General features: G+C 45.0%; 1 protein-coding gene and 1 non-coding gene across 2 annotated transcripts; both read left to right on the forward strand.

Moving 5' to 3' along the window:
• Window positions 1-1,865: 1,865 nt before the first annotated feature.
• LOC144129841 (solute carrier organic anion transporter family member 4A1-like) lies at window positions 1,866-11,678 on the forward strand. Its single transcript, XM_077663907.1, has 3 exons — window positions 1,866-2,071; window positions 3,643-3,707; window positions 11,256-11,678. Exons 1-3 carry the CDS (start codon window positions 1,866-1,868, stop codon window positions 11,609-11,611), a joined length of 627 nt encoding a protein of 208 aa, XP_077520033.1. The 3' UTR covers window positions 11,612-11,678.
• Window positions 11,679-13,274: 1,596 nt separating this feature from the next.
• Window positions 13,275-13,348, forward strand: TRNAT-GGU (transfer RNA threonine (anticodon GGU)). Its single transcript has one exon. It is a non-coding gene; the product is annotated as a tRNA-Thr (tRNA).
• Window positions 13,349-14,573: the final 1,225 nt, after the last annotated feature.

A 14,573-nucleotide genomic window follows, 5' to 3' on the forward strand; every position in this document is an offset into this window, starting at 1 on the left:
ACAGGTATTGAATCCGACGGCTCATCTGGTAACTTCCAATTTAGCTCATTTAGCTCCTGTCAAGCACGAATCATTCGCCGACACGGAAAACAAAAAATCCGGAAAAAAAAGAGTATTTCTTTCCTCGCAGGTCAGAAAGTAAATGCTCGTGTGCATCTATGCTAGTATCCAACTTCTTCCTGCGTGATATATTTCTTCCCCTGAAATAATGCTTCCAATACAACGCAGTCAGCAATCACACCCATTTTGGTTGAGGTAATGCTCTTTTTGCAATTCTGAACACAATTATATGATTATAAAACTTAACATTTCTCTTCTTTAAACGTAAATAGAAACTTATGTGTGCCGATCTTCGTATTTTTAGCCTTCATTTAGTTTCTTGTCGGTTCCATAGCGTTGCCCTGCACCACGATTCTAAAAATGTATTGGCACGGCAGGAGGCGCTATGTGAATTTTAGATGCTGTCCAAACATTCAACGACAATAACCTAGCAAGAGCCATGGCTCTAGAGGCCTGTGGGCTAAGTCTATGCAGTAACACAATCGTCTGACTCACACAGATTATCCAGACTTGAGTGAGTACATTGCTGACCGATTAACTCACCAAGCCACAAAACAAGCTAGGCAAGCTAAACGAGTGGCAAACGAGCTCAAAGCTCAGCACATCGCAAAACTTCACTGTGAGGCTCTTTTAGCTCTAAACTCAGCTGCCCAAAAACAAAATGTTACTTCACACTGACCCGCCGCGGTGGTTCAGTGTTTAGGGCGCTCGGATACTGATCTGGAGTTCCCGGGTTCGAACCCGATTGCGGCGGCTGCGATTTGATGCAGGCAAAACGCTAAGGCGTCCATGTGCTGTGCGATGTCAGTGCATGTTAAAGATCCCCAGTTGGTCGAAATTATTCCGGAGCCCTCCACTACGGCGCCTTTTTCTTCCTTCTTTCACTCCCTCCTTCATCGCTTCCCTTACGGCGCGGTTCAGCTGTCCGCCGATATGTGAGATAGATACTGCACCATTTCCTTCGCCCAAAAACCAATTATTTTTATTATTACTTCACACTGGTGTCATTATTACATCAAGACAGGAATAAAATAGACCACTTTTTTTCCTTTGTACTACACATGATCTTGCCGAAATATACTCAGCACAAATTTAGCGCACGCAGTCTGTTGTTTTTATTTTCTGCAAAAGAAAATAACACTAAGCTCTGTCTTGAATGCACACTGCATAAAAGCTTCCAACAAAACACTGTTTTCTTACTGTGCTGAATACTTCTTGTTCAGTTCAACAACAAAAAACTTGTTGGGTTGTAACGTAGTTAAACCAGGTCCGAATCCAAGTCGTGTTACTGTTAGTTTTATTTGCTTATTTTATTTTATTATATATTCATAATTAATTGGACTGTTTGTTTGTTTGTTTGTTTGTTTGTTTGTTTATTCATTCATTCATTCAAGGCTACTATGACTATTCAGCTTTTGCAGCGTTGGTCGTGAAGTAGAGCTCTCGCTCTATAAATACTGAACAAAATGACAAACAGGGGAGATAGGCGGCATCGCGCTTGGTTGCTCAGAAGAGTCCGCCAGAACGCGATCGAGAAAATACACAGGTGTCATACGGCGTACCAGCTCTCCTTGACAAACAATCCTTGACGGACAACACTGCCGCATAAATTTCTCCGTTACTAGGTATCACAGCAAAACGCTAACTGACGTGCTACTGTTGGCGCCACTATGGCAGACAAATTTGCAGAGGACTGATTTCCAAATTTCTGATTCCAACGAATAACGACCGGCAGGCTGCACCATCGCCGTAGCTTATGCCTCGCGCAGACGCCACCAGCAGATTTGCCTCTCGTTCTACCGCAGATGTACAGCGACTGCTCGTGCGTGAACGGCACGCTGAGCGAGGTGCCGGGCGTGAGTAGCGAGCAGGTCCTCCTGGAGGCCGTGCAGGCGACCCGGTCTCGCTGCAGCGTCGACTGCGCGCTGCTCTTCCCCTACCTGGTCGGCGTCTTCCTGTCGCTCAGCTCGGCCTTCCTCAACGCGGCACCTGCCACCGCGGCCGCCATGAGGTGCGCTCTCTCCCGAAGCTGTGTGGCAGCTTCGGCCGGCGTGACCCGAAACACTTCAAGCACTGTCTTCTGTTCAGGAACAAGCGGTAGTGATATGAAACTGCATAGAACCGACGGCGACTTCATTAATACGAGTCAAACGTTATTGTAGCTGGAGGAACTCGGTAACTGTACTGGTGACTGTACTTAACCTGACCTTAAGAAAATGCAGAAACCAAATTACGGTTGATTTTCGTAGTTAGGCCAAATGCGGGTTAGGTGCGCTAGGGGTTTGGTTTTTATATGGTTCCGGTGGTGTTCTGATCCGCTGTTCATTGATGAATTTTGTTCAGATAGCGATAATGAGGTAATCCCCATATATGCGAAATTGGTCATTCTTGTCTTCAAATTCATGCGTCCCAGGAGACCTCATACGCCTCCTGGTTCAGTGGTTGAGAGCTTAAGCGATGTGCTACTGCCCTGATATGGCAGGTGCTGCCACTAATGGGGCTTGTGAGACTCAGGTTGTTCTTCACGAACAACCTCTCACGACTAAACATTAATTGAACTGCCATCTACCACGACAGGCAGCTTTCCCACAACCCAGTGGGCAGCCAGCCACAAAGCAGGCTTCAGACGAAAAAACACACAGCGGCTAAATGCGGGAAATGGCCACACTAAGAGGAAGCGTACTAAAAAATCAAGGCAGCATGCCCTTCAGACAACTATGTCGCAAATGATGATGAAGAGCTCATGTGGACTTGACAAATGTTCCTCCCCGAGCGAGTCGCGTATGTGCTGCCACATTTGTTGCACCAAAGCTGCTGCCGCGCCGTCTGTTCACCCTTGTTTTTTCTAGGGACTTTTTCGTTGGATTGAACTTTGTTCTGAACCAATGAGCCAGGATACTTTGTTAACTTGGTTATATGGTATGTTCGTTACACTCTGCTTTCATGTGTTGGGGGCTGTCAGTAACAGGCCCAAGTACGTATGGACTGCCAGTCATACAGTGCCGAAGACGAAGGCTGAATTACTTTGGGAAGCCCAGCCGGCTGAGCCGTAATCTTAAGGGTGGTTATCATTTGCCTCCCGGCACTCTTCACCTTCTTTTCAAAATTATTTTAATTTGTTATCGTCGTTCTGTTCGTTTCTTAGTTCCCTCGCGAGCCAGTGCGTACCGTGGCTCTTCCCCTCGGCTTTGAGTTTTCTATTCCACTTTTTAAATTTGCATGAAACTTCTAGTCCTGTTATGTTTCAGGCAAAATTGCCACTGCAATTAATATGATGACAGTCATTATTGTTTACAGTTTCTAGGTTAGATTTGGTGTGCGTTCGCAGAGATATCTTTTCACGTGTGAGGAAGAAGCAGGCCCTGAAGAATGAGCCTGTGTAGCCACCTATAGAAAGTTGGGCCACATACTTACACTGCAGTACGTAAGAGGCCGAAAATCTCCCGCAAAATTTTTATTTCTGCCAGTTCACTTTCTTTGCATAAGCCGTATGATTGCGATTGTTCCTTTGTGTGCTATTTGTTTGTTTATTTGTTTTCTACCTGTACAAGCACCGTCGGAACGTGTGCTCACTCACCGCAGGTGCGTCAAGCCCGCAGAGCGGTCTCTTGCGCTTGGAATCAACACAATCATCGTTCGCCTGATGGGTAAGTGCCCGCAGCTGCGTCAGCACTTTTGCAACCTTAGCTATTTGAGTGTAATGTCGGCAAAAATCGGCGTATCCCGTTGGTTACGGCGAAATAGAAAAAATCATTTTCGATGAGGACGAAGGTGTGAGAACAGAAAACGGACGAGGAGCTGTCACTGCTCAAGCCCAGGCCACTTAGCAAGACTATATAGGAGGTAAAACTCCTGCCAGCGCGAGCGAGCGCAGGCGACCAGATAAAGTCACAATTGCATGCGCCGACGGGGCGGTATGCAGTGGCTGCGCCATGCGGCGCGTCGTAGAAGCCGCAGCGGAAAAAAAATGCAGCGCCCGGGCAGGCGGCTTCGGCGGCGCCCGCCCAATGCAGACGGCGAGCAGACGACACGGGTGTTTGCCTCAGCGGGCACGCCGTAATGTATTTCTGCGCCCTTAACTCAAACAGCAACAGTTCTTGTCGGTGTCTGTGCTCAAATGGTTGAAGCGTAGCACCAGTTGCTCTACGGGCTACCAGTGGTAAAGAAGCGCGAGTGTGCCCTCAATAGAAGTCAGGCGCGCGCGGCCGAACGGGAGCAACACGCTCGACCGGTTGCCTTGACAACCGAAAGGGCAGTAGTTTCTTTCCAAGCCGCCAGGCGCCGCCAGCATGATAGTGGCGCCGCGGGCATGTGACCATTTCTGCTCGCCGCAAACAGCGCGGTTTCCACTCCTATATAGTCTTCCTCCGTGGCCCAAGCATGCCCAGGATGCGCGAAGTTCGCGCACGAGCTACGCACTGAGCGTTGAGCGTCCGTAGAAAGGTCGTTGTCGTAAACCGCCTTTTTAGGGACCAGTAGCGCTCTAAGTTGGCCTGCAAGTTTTTGTGATTAACAGCTGAGAACCGTTCGCGCATTGGCTGCAGAGTACAGTCGGGAGCAAAAGTTTACGAAGTACAGTTCCTCGCGATAAATGTATTGTAGCTTTATCTTATCTTGCGACAGTCTCTCCTACTACTGCTGTTAGCGGAGGTAGAGTGACAATATACGCTCTCTACGAAACTCAGAGTGGCACGTAGGTGCGCCTAATTGTCATCGAAATCATTGCAGTTGGAGGGAAAGGCGAAGCTGTAGCATGTAGGCGCCATTTTTGGCGTAGCGGTTATAGCGGTTGCTTGGTCGTCACCTTTTGCCCGTCGAGCACGCTTTTGTAGGAAAAAAGTGTTGTTGCAGTGAGGTGAGGCCACCTAGTAGTAAGCGGTATGCACAAAGACCTATCTAAATATTTCATCGGTGAAAAACCCGCCGTGCGAACGGGCGGCGTCATCTGTCATAAAACGCAGGAGACACATGTGCTATTCTTTCTAATATAAATGTAAATTTTTCATCAAACTGAGTGTTATAGGTTAAAAAACTTTTTGACAACAATTTGCCCTTATTGCATTCTTTGATGTCCAAAGAAACCAATGGCATACTCTTATGGAAGCTCTCTCCAGAAAACTTTCTCGCAAAATCTCGGCAAAAAGTTGCCTAAAGTATTACATAAATATACAAGGACTTCTTTTATGCATATAAAATTAAATTATTTTCAATCAGAATGCAAAAATATCAGTACCCTGAAGATTTTATAATTTTAACTTCATAAACAAAACCTTTATTTTAAGTCGCTCTTACCTCCTTGAGGAATATATGCACGCGGTAAACAAAAATATCCCGCCAAGGATGAGAACCGTACCCAAACAGCTTTGCTACAGCAGGCTAGTGCCAGACGTAGCGACGGAGTCTGCTTTTCTATCAGGGATGCTTTGCAGTCGAGTTGTCGTGAGCGCCGCAAGGAAAAACAAACTCGAAACTGTGACTCCCGTACGGAACCTATACAGTAACACTCAGCGGACGCTGCGTTCAACTCCCCTCATACGGGGAGGTATATGTGATTTGGTGAAATGACTTTCCAGAATCAACGCAAAGGATCATGGGAAAGTCATCTGGTGCCGCTACTTCTACACCCAACTTCCTCCCCCAACTAAATTCTTTCTTGGTAGTCGCCGTCTAAATTTCCCTTATTCTAATAGTTTGTTCCCGTTGAAACAAAGCTGATTGTACTCCAAGCCGACGTCGATATTGCTCTGCTACGTGGCAGGTATTCGCATGAAATGCATCAGAATAGTTAAAATGGTGCGCGACTTTTATATGAATATATGCCGGGCGATGTGTCGACACGCGCTGTGCGCACAGGGGCATGTTCCGAAATATTACGCGCGAAGCGGTGGTGCAAAACAAGTCGCTGTCTCAGCGATGGCAGCCGTGACGGCATCTCGTTTTGCTTATACCAACTCTGCCATGAAGACTCGGCAAAAAAAGGGGGGGGGGGGGGGCGAGATGGCGCCTCGGTGCCGTCGCGGCGCTAGCGGCTTGTTCTGCTTCGCTGTCGCCGCAAACAATGGTAATACCTGACTTCTGACTGAATCAAGGAAGTACCCCAAATAAAATTGTGACAGAAAACAATACTGCCTTCTAAATACCATTTTTGTGTGCAATTTTAGGACGCACAGTCGCCAGTTAAGCGGAGTTAGGCATTCTACGGCACGCTTAAAAGCACGCATAAAGACGCTACATGCGAAAGCTGCTTGTTTTGGGCTCTCCGTGCTGCAGACGATGCTGATCTATAATTTATTTTGATCGAATCACGTAAGTACATCATCCAAACCTGGAACTTAAATAGAAATACTGCCGTATGCAATCTCTGCGTCGAGTTTCAAGGCGAATAAGCATGTGATTTGAACGAGAGAAGTATTTTACGGTGCGTGTTTAGCGTTGCAAGAGTCAGTAGGTGGTAGAGGCGACATCATCTGTTGTCGCCAAGTAGCAGCGCATAATGCAGACGGGAGCTAGAGACGGGAATACGACACAACGTCCCGTGTTCCTGTCTATATTCTGCACTGGTATTTGAGGGTGAAAAACCAACAAGCCCAATCTGCTTCTCTGCTCGTCTGTTGCCTATCCGAGGAACGATGATATCATTAAAGTTACGTCGAGCTGGGGGGAGTTGTGTGTGTGTGTGTGGAGGAGGAATTTAGCGGCTCATTTTAAAATATTTTTCGACTCCTTTTGCTAAATAATGTTAAAGTTGACGATAAAGTATCCTCAACTGAGCCGCTCATTGCCCCCGCCCCGACAGCTTCAACTGTAAACCAATCGCTCCTCCGATAGGCGCTGAGGACCGATTCTACAAACGACGCGGTTCTCTAATGCTGATCGAATCAGACAAATACATCGTCCAAACATCGTATTGAAAAAGAGAGACTGTCGTATATCATCCATGCTTCAAATTTAACTGTGAATAAGATAGTGCTTTAAGGGAGAGAAGTATTTTACGGTGCGTTTTAAGCGTTGAAACTGTCAGTATTAGCATAAAAGAACAAGCTTACCTGCCCTGATAGGCGCTGAGGACCCATTCTACAAACGACGCGGTTCTCTAATGCTGCTCGAATCAGACAAATACATCGTCCAAACGTCGTATTGAAAAAAGGAGACTGTCGTGTATCATTGATGCTTCATATTTAATTGTGAATAAGATAGTGCTTTAAGGGAGAGAAGTATATTACGGTGCGTTTTAAGCGTTGAAACTGTCAGTATTAGCATAAAAGAACAAGCTTACCTGCCCTGATAGGCGCTGAGGACCCATTCTACAAACGACGCGGTTCTCTAATGCTGCTCGAATCAGACAAATACATCGTCCAAACGTCGTATTGAAAAAAGGAGACTGTCGTATATCATCGATGCTTCATATTTAATTGTGAATAAGATAGTGCTTTAAGGGAGAGAAGTATATTACGGTGCGTTTTAAGCGTTGAAACTGTCAGTATTAGCATAAAAGAACAAGCTTACCTGCCCTGATAGGCGCTGAGGACCCATTCTACAAACGACGCGGTTCTCTAATGCTGCTCGAATCAGACAAATACATCGTCCAAACGTCGTATTGAAAAAAGGAGACTGTCGTATATCATCGATGCTTCATATTTAATTGTGAATAAGATAGTGCTTTAAGGGAGAGAAGTATATTACGGTGCGTTTTAAGCGTTGAAACTGTCAGTATTAGCATAAAAGAACAAGCTTACTTGCCCTGATAGGCGCTGAGGACCCATTCTACAAACGACGCGGTTCTCTAATGCTGCTCGAATCAGACAAATACATCGTCCAAACGTCGTATTGAAAAAAGGAGACTGTCGTATATCATCGATGCTTCATATTTAATTGTGAATAAGATAGTGCTTTAAGGGAGAGAAGTATATTACGGTGCGTTTTAAGCGTTGAAACTGTCAGTATTAGCATAAAAGAACAAGCTTACCTGCCCTGATAGGCGCTGAGGACCCATTCTACAAACGACGCGGTTCTCTAATGCTGCTCGAATCAGACAAATACATCGTCCAAACGTCGTATTTAAAAAAGGAGACGTTCGTATATCGTCGATGCTTCATATTTAATTGTGAATAAGATAGTGCTTTAAGGGAGAGAAGTATATTACGATGCGTTTTAAGCGTTGAAACTGTCAGTATTAGCATAAAAGAACAAGCTTACCTGCCCTGATAGGCGCTGAGGACCCATTCTACAAACGACGCGGTTCTCTAATGCTGCTCGAATCAGACAAATACATCGTCCAAACGTCGTATTGAAAAAAGGAGACTGTCGTATATCATCGATGCTTCATATTTAATTGTGAATAAGATAGTGCTTTAAGGACGAGAAGTATATTACGGTGCGTTTTAAGCGTTGAAACTGTCAGTATTAGCATAAAAGAACAAGCTTACCTGCCCTGATAGGCACTGAGGACCCATTCTACAAACGACGCGGTTCTCTAATGCTGCTCGAATCAGACAAATACATCGTCCAAACGTCGTATTGAAAAAAGGAGACTGTCGTATATCATCGATGCTTCATATTTAATTGTGAATAAGATAGTGCTTTAAGGGAGAGAAGTATATTACGGTGCGTTTTAAGCGTTGAAACTGTCAGTATTAGCATAAAAGAACAAGCTTACCTGCCCTGATAGGCGCTGAGGACCCATTCTACAAACGACGCGGTTCTCTAATGCTGCTCGAATCAGACAAATACATCGTCCAAACGTCGTATTGAAAAAAGGAGACTGTCGTATATCATCGATGCTTCATATTTAATTGTGAATAAGATAGTGCTTTAAGGGAGAGAAGTATATTACGGTGCGTTTTAAGCGTTGAAACTGTCAGTATTAGCATAAAAGAACAAGCTTACCTGCCCTGATAGGCGCTGAGGACCCATTCTACAAACGACGCGGTTCTCTAATGCTGCTCGAATCAGACAAATACATCGTCCAAACGTCGTATTGAAAAAAGGAGACTGTCGTATATCATCGATGCTTCATATTTAATTGTGAATAAGATAGTGCTTTAAGGGAGAGAAGTATATTACGGTGCGTTTTAAGCGTTGAAACTGTCAGTATTAGCATAAAATAACAAGCTTACCTGCCCTGATAGGCGCTGAGGACCCATTCTACAAACGACGCGGTTCTCTAATGCTGCTCGAATCAGACAAATACATCGTCCAAACGTCGTATTGAAAAAAGGAGACTGTCGTATATCATCGATGCTTCATATTTAGTTGTGAATAAGATAGTGCTTTAAGGGAGAGAAGTATATTACGGTGCGTTTTAAGCGTTGAAACTGTCAGTATTAGCATAAAAGAACAAGCTTACCTGCCCTGATAGGCACTGAGGACCCATTCTACAAACGACGCGGTTCTCTAATGCTGCTCGAATCAGACAAATACATCGTCCAAACGTCGTATTGAAAAAAGGAGACTGTCGTATATCATCGATGCTTCATATTTAATTGTGAATAAGATAGTGCTTTAAGGGAGAGAAGTATATTACGGTGCGTTTTAAGCGTTGAAACTGTCAGTATTAGCATAAAAGAACAAGCTTACCTGCCCTGATAGGCGCTGAGGACCCATTCTACAAACGACGCGGTTCTCTAATGCTGCTCGAATCAGACAAATACATCGTCCAAACGTCGTATTGAAAAAAGGAGACTGTCGTATATCATCGATGCTTCATATTTAATTGTGAATAAGATAGTGCTTTAAGGGAGAGAAGTATATTACGGTGCATTTTAAGCGTTGAAACTGTCAGTATTAGCATAAAAGAACAAGCTTACCTGCCCTGACAGGCGCTGAGGACCCATTCTACAAACGACGCGGTTCTCTAATGCTGCTTGAATCAGACAAATACATCGTCCAAACGTCGTATTGGAAAAAGGAGACTGTCGTATATCATCGATGCTTCATATTTAATTGTGAATAAGATAGTGCTTTAAGGGAGAGAAGTATATTACGGTGCGTTTTAAGCGTTGAAACTGTCAGTATTAGCATAAAAGAACAAGCTTACCTGCCCTGATAGGCGCTGAGGACCCATTCTACAAACGACGCGGTTCTCTAGTGCTGCTCGAATCAGACAAATACATCGTCCAAACGTCGTATTGAAAAAAGGAGACTGTCGTATATCATCGATGCTTCATATTTATTTGTGAATAAAATAGTGCTTTAAGAGAGAGAAGTATATTACGGTGCGTTTTAAGCGTTGAAACTGTCAGTATTAGCATAAAAGAACAAGCTTACCTGCCCTAATAGGCGCTGAGGACCCATTCTACAAACGACGCGGTTCTCTAATGCTGCTCGAATCAGACAAATACATCGTCCAAACGTCGTATTGAAAAAAGGAGACTGTCGTATATCATCGATGCTTCATATTTAATTATGAATAAGATAGTGCTTTAAGGGAGAGAAGTATATTACGGTGCGTTTTAAGCGTTGAAACTGTCAGTATTAGCATAAAAGAACAAGCTTACCTGCCCTAATAGGCGCTGAGGACCCATTCTACAAACGACGCGGTTCTCTAATGCTGCTCGAATCAGACAAATACATCGTCCAAACGTCGTATTGAAAAAAGGAGACTGTCGTATATCATCGATGCTTCATATTTAATTGTGAATAAGATAGTGCTTTAAGGGAGAGAAGTATATTACGATGCGTTTTAAGCGTTGAAACTGTCAGTATTAGCATAAAAGAACAAGCTTACCTGCCCTCAGGATACGCACATACACTGCACGCACCGCCCTTGATGCAGCACAGAATTGGCGAATAAACGATGCCGGGCATGCGCGGCGATAGCAAAGCAACAAGCAAAGAGTAGGAGAAAACTGCAACTGGAAAAAAAACCGGAACCGGAACTGGAACAAAAGAATTCCCATCATTCTTTGCTTTGACTTCGGAAACGCACCTCATCATCTGGCCTACATAGCGTCGGAGAAACAAGTATTCCTCTCTTCGCACTTACGTCTCGTAAACGTTTCCCGCTGATTGCTCGTCCTTTTAATGAGCCACCGTGGAAAGCGCGCTGTGCTGCCGAAACTGTCTGTATGGCACGACCAAACCCTTCGATGGCCTTCGCAAAGCCACCCTTCCATTCATGCACACGGCATTTAAACCATCTTCTGGACTCACGCGTAAGCGGAGCGTGTTTCCACTGTGTACCTCCTTCGCGACAGGAACCATTCCGGCGCCGGTGATACTGGGCGGCATCGTGGACCAGACATGCCTGATGTGGCACCGGACCTGCGGCTCGAGTGGCAGCTGCATCGTGTACGAGAACGAGGGCATGGCGCGAGGGATGTTCTACGCTCTGGCCGTCATGCTTGCGGCGAGCATGGTCCTCTACTACTCCTCGCTCATCGTCTACCGCCGGAACGCCCGCAAGCGCGCCGAAAGGAAGAGGAATGCTGTACTTGCCAGCAAAGTGACCTCCCCCCGCAGCGATGACACGTCCCCACTCGGCTGCGCAGCCCTAATGTCTCCCCCACCTGCGACCCTCTGGTCTCCTGACTCGTGTGTGATGTCGAGGTAGCGGAACGTCTGCTTTAAGCCACATGGGCAACAGGGCGACAAGTGGAAGCCGCCACGTCGGGGTTTGACGCGTGATTTGGTATGGGGGCGCGTTGTTTTGAAAAGCGGATTTTAGCGAGTAAATATCAAATGCTTCTGCTAGAACCAACCGGGCCTCACTAGCTGTGTTTTGTGAGGACACTAAAAGAGCTTACGGATGCTGCTGCGTACTTCGGCGATGCCAGCATATCTGTGGGCTACGCATCAATCAGCCTACTATTGATAGTGAGAAGAAAGATAATGCTCATGGGGTGCAGCTTTCTTCTCCAGCACCTGAGGCCTTGCGTGGGCGGTGACAGACTTCCGTGATGGCAGGAATATGAAATGTAATTAATGATGCAATCACTTTTAAAGTACTGATAGATGGACTGGAGTGTGGGGCAAATGAAACTGGCTCTCGAAGGTTTGAATACTTTGAAGTCTGAAATGATATGGTCATTTGAACTGGCAGCTGAGATATTGCGCAAGTTTGTGGTGTCCAGGCAAGCTGGACATGTTTCTTAGGACTGCCACATTTTCTTCATGAACAACAGCGCTTCACAGACAATATAAATTTTATTTATACATGTACTTACCTGCTCAGCCTTCTAATGAGTGATTATGCACTTTGCATTTAGAGTCTTCTAGTAACAGTCCGATTTTAAAATAGGAACTTTAATAAATATAAGCGTGACGTTTAAAAAAATGTGCTGACGATTGGCAGAAGCGTCCCAAAATCAATCGGTAGTTACACTACTTGTTCCGCAATTCATTGCTGCCTGTGCAACATGATCTAAAGTTTATATTACAAACATTGCCAAAAGTGAGGAATTTTTGTTGTTTCGCACAAAATATGTTTGCAAATAAGGCTAGCCAGAAACTTATTATGGTGCATAACCACAGACTTTCAATATAAGGCCAAATTCGAAAGCTGAAATCCGACAGCACCGTCCCGCTGGCATGCGAATAAGCCCGCGGCAAAGGAATAACTGAATTTTTTAGTTTTAGCGTGGCACCTTGCGCACTCCTGTCTTTTGACATCCAGACAGTACTCTCACCAACGTAGGAGATCTTTCATCGCATAAATACCTCTCGTGAGGTAAACCTTCCTACTCCCTGCCTGACTACGTACAATTCCTTTTTGCATAACTAGCTTCTTCGTCAAAACGCAACACAAATGATTGATAACCAAAGAAACTCCGTCCGGATCGGTATTGTATGCAACCAGAAAAAAACAACACTCCTATAATAAAAGCTAGTCGATGATAAATTGCACATGGAACAAAATGCACGCTCCTCCATCATGTTTGCCGATCGTGTCCAAAAACTTCCCTCCAAACTCAGTCGTTTTCGTGAAGGCAGACAGAATGAACTGCACTGTTTAATAGGTCGCGTCAATGAAAGCGCGCAAGGAAATTGTTGAATAGAACCGTGCTGTAAAAGCTCAATCGTATGAAAGGCTTGTCACTTGCGCAAATTAGCTTTCTTTTGTAGCCGTATGGCTACGCTTCGGTGGATGCCAATGAGTAATTTCTCCCTTATTACAACGATACTCCACCTTCGGAGATTCCCCTAAACAGTTAACAAACACTGTTCCAACTTCGAGTTATCAATCAATTCTTCCTCGGCCTACCATAAGCTTGCCGTCCCGGTTAGCTCAGTGGGTAGAGCGACCGCTCCGGTGAAGCGGTGGTCCTGGGTTCGAACCCCAGAGCAGGATGAATTTTTCTTTGACTGCGAAGTTTCTGAGAAAGCTGTATAGCTGGCCTTTGTAGCAGTACGGCTGTGCTTGGGTGGATGCCAATGAGTAATTACCACGTAATGAGTAATTGTTTGAGTAATTACAAAACTATGCTCACGTATATGACAGTGTACATCGTAGCTTAGTAATAAACTTGCGGACTCTGTGAACCGCTCACTCACTCATTAACTCAGCCTCTCGCTCATTTTAACCTTTGTAAGTCAATATACAGCCATCCGGATCGGTATTGTATGCAACCAGAAAAATTCCTTCATCAGTGCTGTGCAGCAAGATGCCGTTATATTCTGGCACGAAAGACCCTCCAGCAAGCACCAGCCTATAAGCTAAAAGGTTTACCCCAGTCCATCCGCAAAGACCGCTTGAATCAACGAAAGCTGTCGCCTCTTTTTGAGGATCAGTGCGCAACCACTTTGCGTAATGAGACACCCGAAACCATTTTTTTTCCATGAAGACTGAGTTTAGAGATTCCGGATGTCTCAAAACCTTGTGCCGTCGTCGTCGCAGCGGCTTCGTATTTGCTTGTTAAAATCTTAATATCAGTGTATGTGCTTTCAAATTGCTGATAGGAACTGCCAAGGGCATGCTTTTCCTCCGTACTATTCAATTGTCTCATTTTGTGTAGATGGTACATCAGCTGCCAACTGCTCAAAATAAACAACTATGCTGTAGATTTTTAGAGAACTCAATCCGTTTTCTGCATGTGTATGAATGACAGTGCAGCGCCTGGCTTTTGATAGCATGTCACGAGCTAGCATATGGAGTAGTTTTCCAGCAGTAGTTGGAAACAGGCTCTTAGATTCAGTATTCCTTCTAGACTCTTCCGTTCGTTGAACTAGGAAAGGCCCTTGAAGTACACGCCGCATCTAGTGATGCAGGATAGCAGCATTGGCTGACGCCTTCTCCTTCAATGTTCTGTTTCGTCTTCTCTATCAAGTTGCTTGTTCGGTAACTAATATTCGCCGAAAGTCATGAAGCTTTTCCCAAGAAGCTTCTAAGACTGATCTGAAGTACTGAAGTGAGAGCTGAAGCACGGAAGCTCGAGAAAAAATAAATTTAACGTCAGTTTAATTATACTGCTTATCAGCAGAATCTTTTCAACTTGACCATGTCATGTGCGAAGCATATTATCAGTCTTCCCAAACCTAGCTGTTTTAACAGTGAACCGTTTTTTGTGGTACATCTG

This window comes from Amblyomma americanum, chromosome 4 (genome assembly GCF_052857255.1).
Source record: "Amblyomma americanum isolate KBUSLIRL-KWMA chromosome 4, ASM5285725v1, whole genome shotgun sequence".
NCBI lineage: Eukaryota > Metazoa > Arthropoda > Arachnida > Ixodida > Ixodidae > Amblyomma > Amblyomma americanum.

What these genes read in the sequence shown, in the direction of transcription:
- LOC144129841 (XM_077663907.1), top strand. Translation starts at nt 1,866, where the DNA reads ATGTACAGCGACTGCTCGTGCGTGAACGGCACGCTGAGCGAGGTGCCG. An exon ending in GCCACCGCGGCCGCCATGAG is followed by an intron (nt 2,072 to 3,642) that starts GTGCGCTCTCTC and finishes CACTCACCGCAG; the next exon opens with GTGCGTCAAGCCCGCAGAGC. An exon ending in AATCATCGTTCGCCTGATGG is followed by an intron (nt 3,708 to 11,255) that starts GTAAGTGCCCGC and finishes CCTTCGCGACAG; the next exon opens with GAACCATTCCGGCGCCGGTG.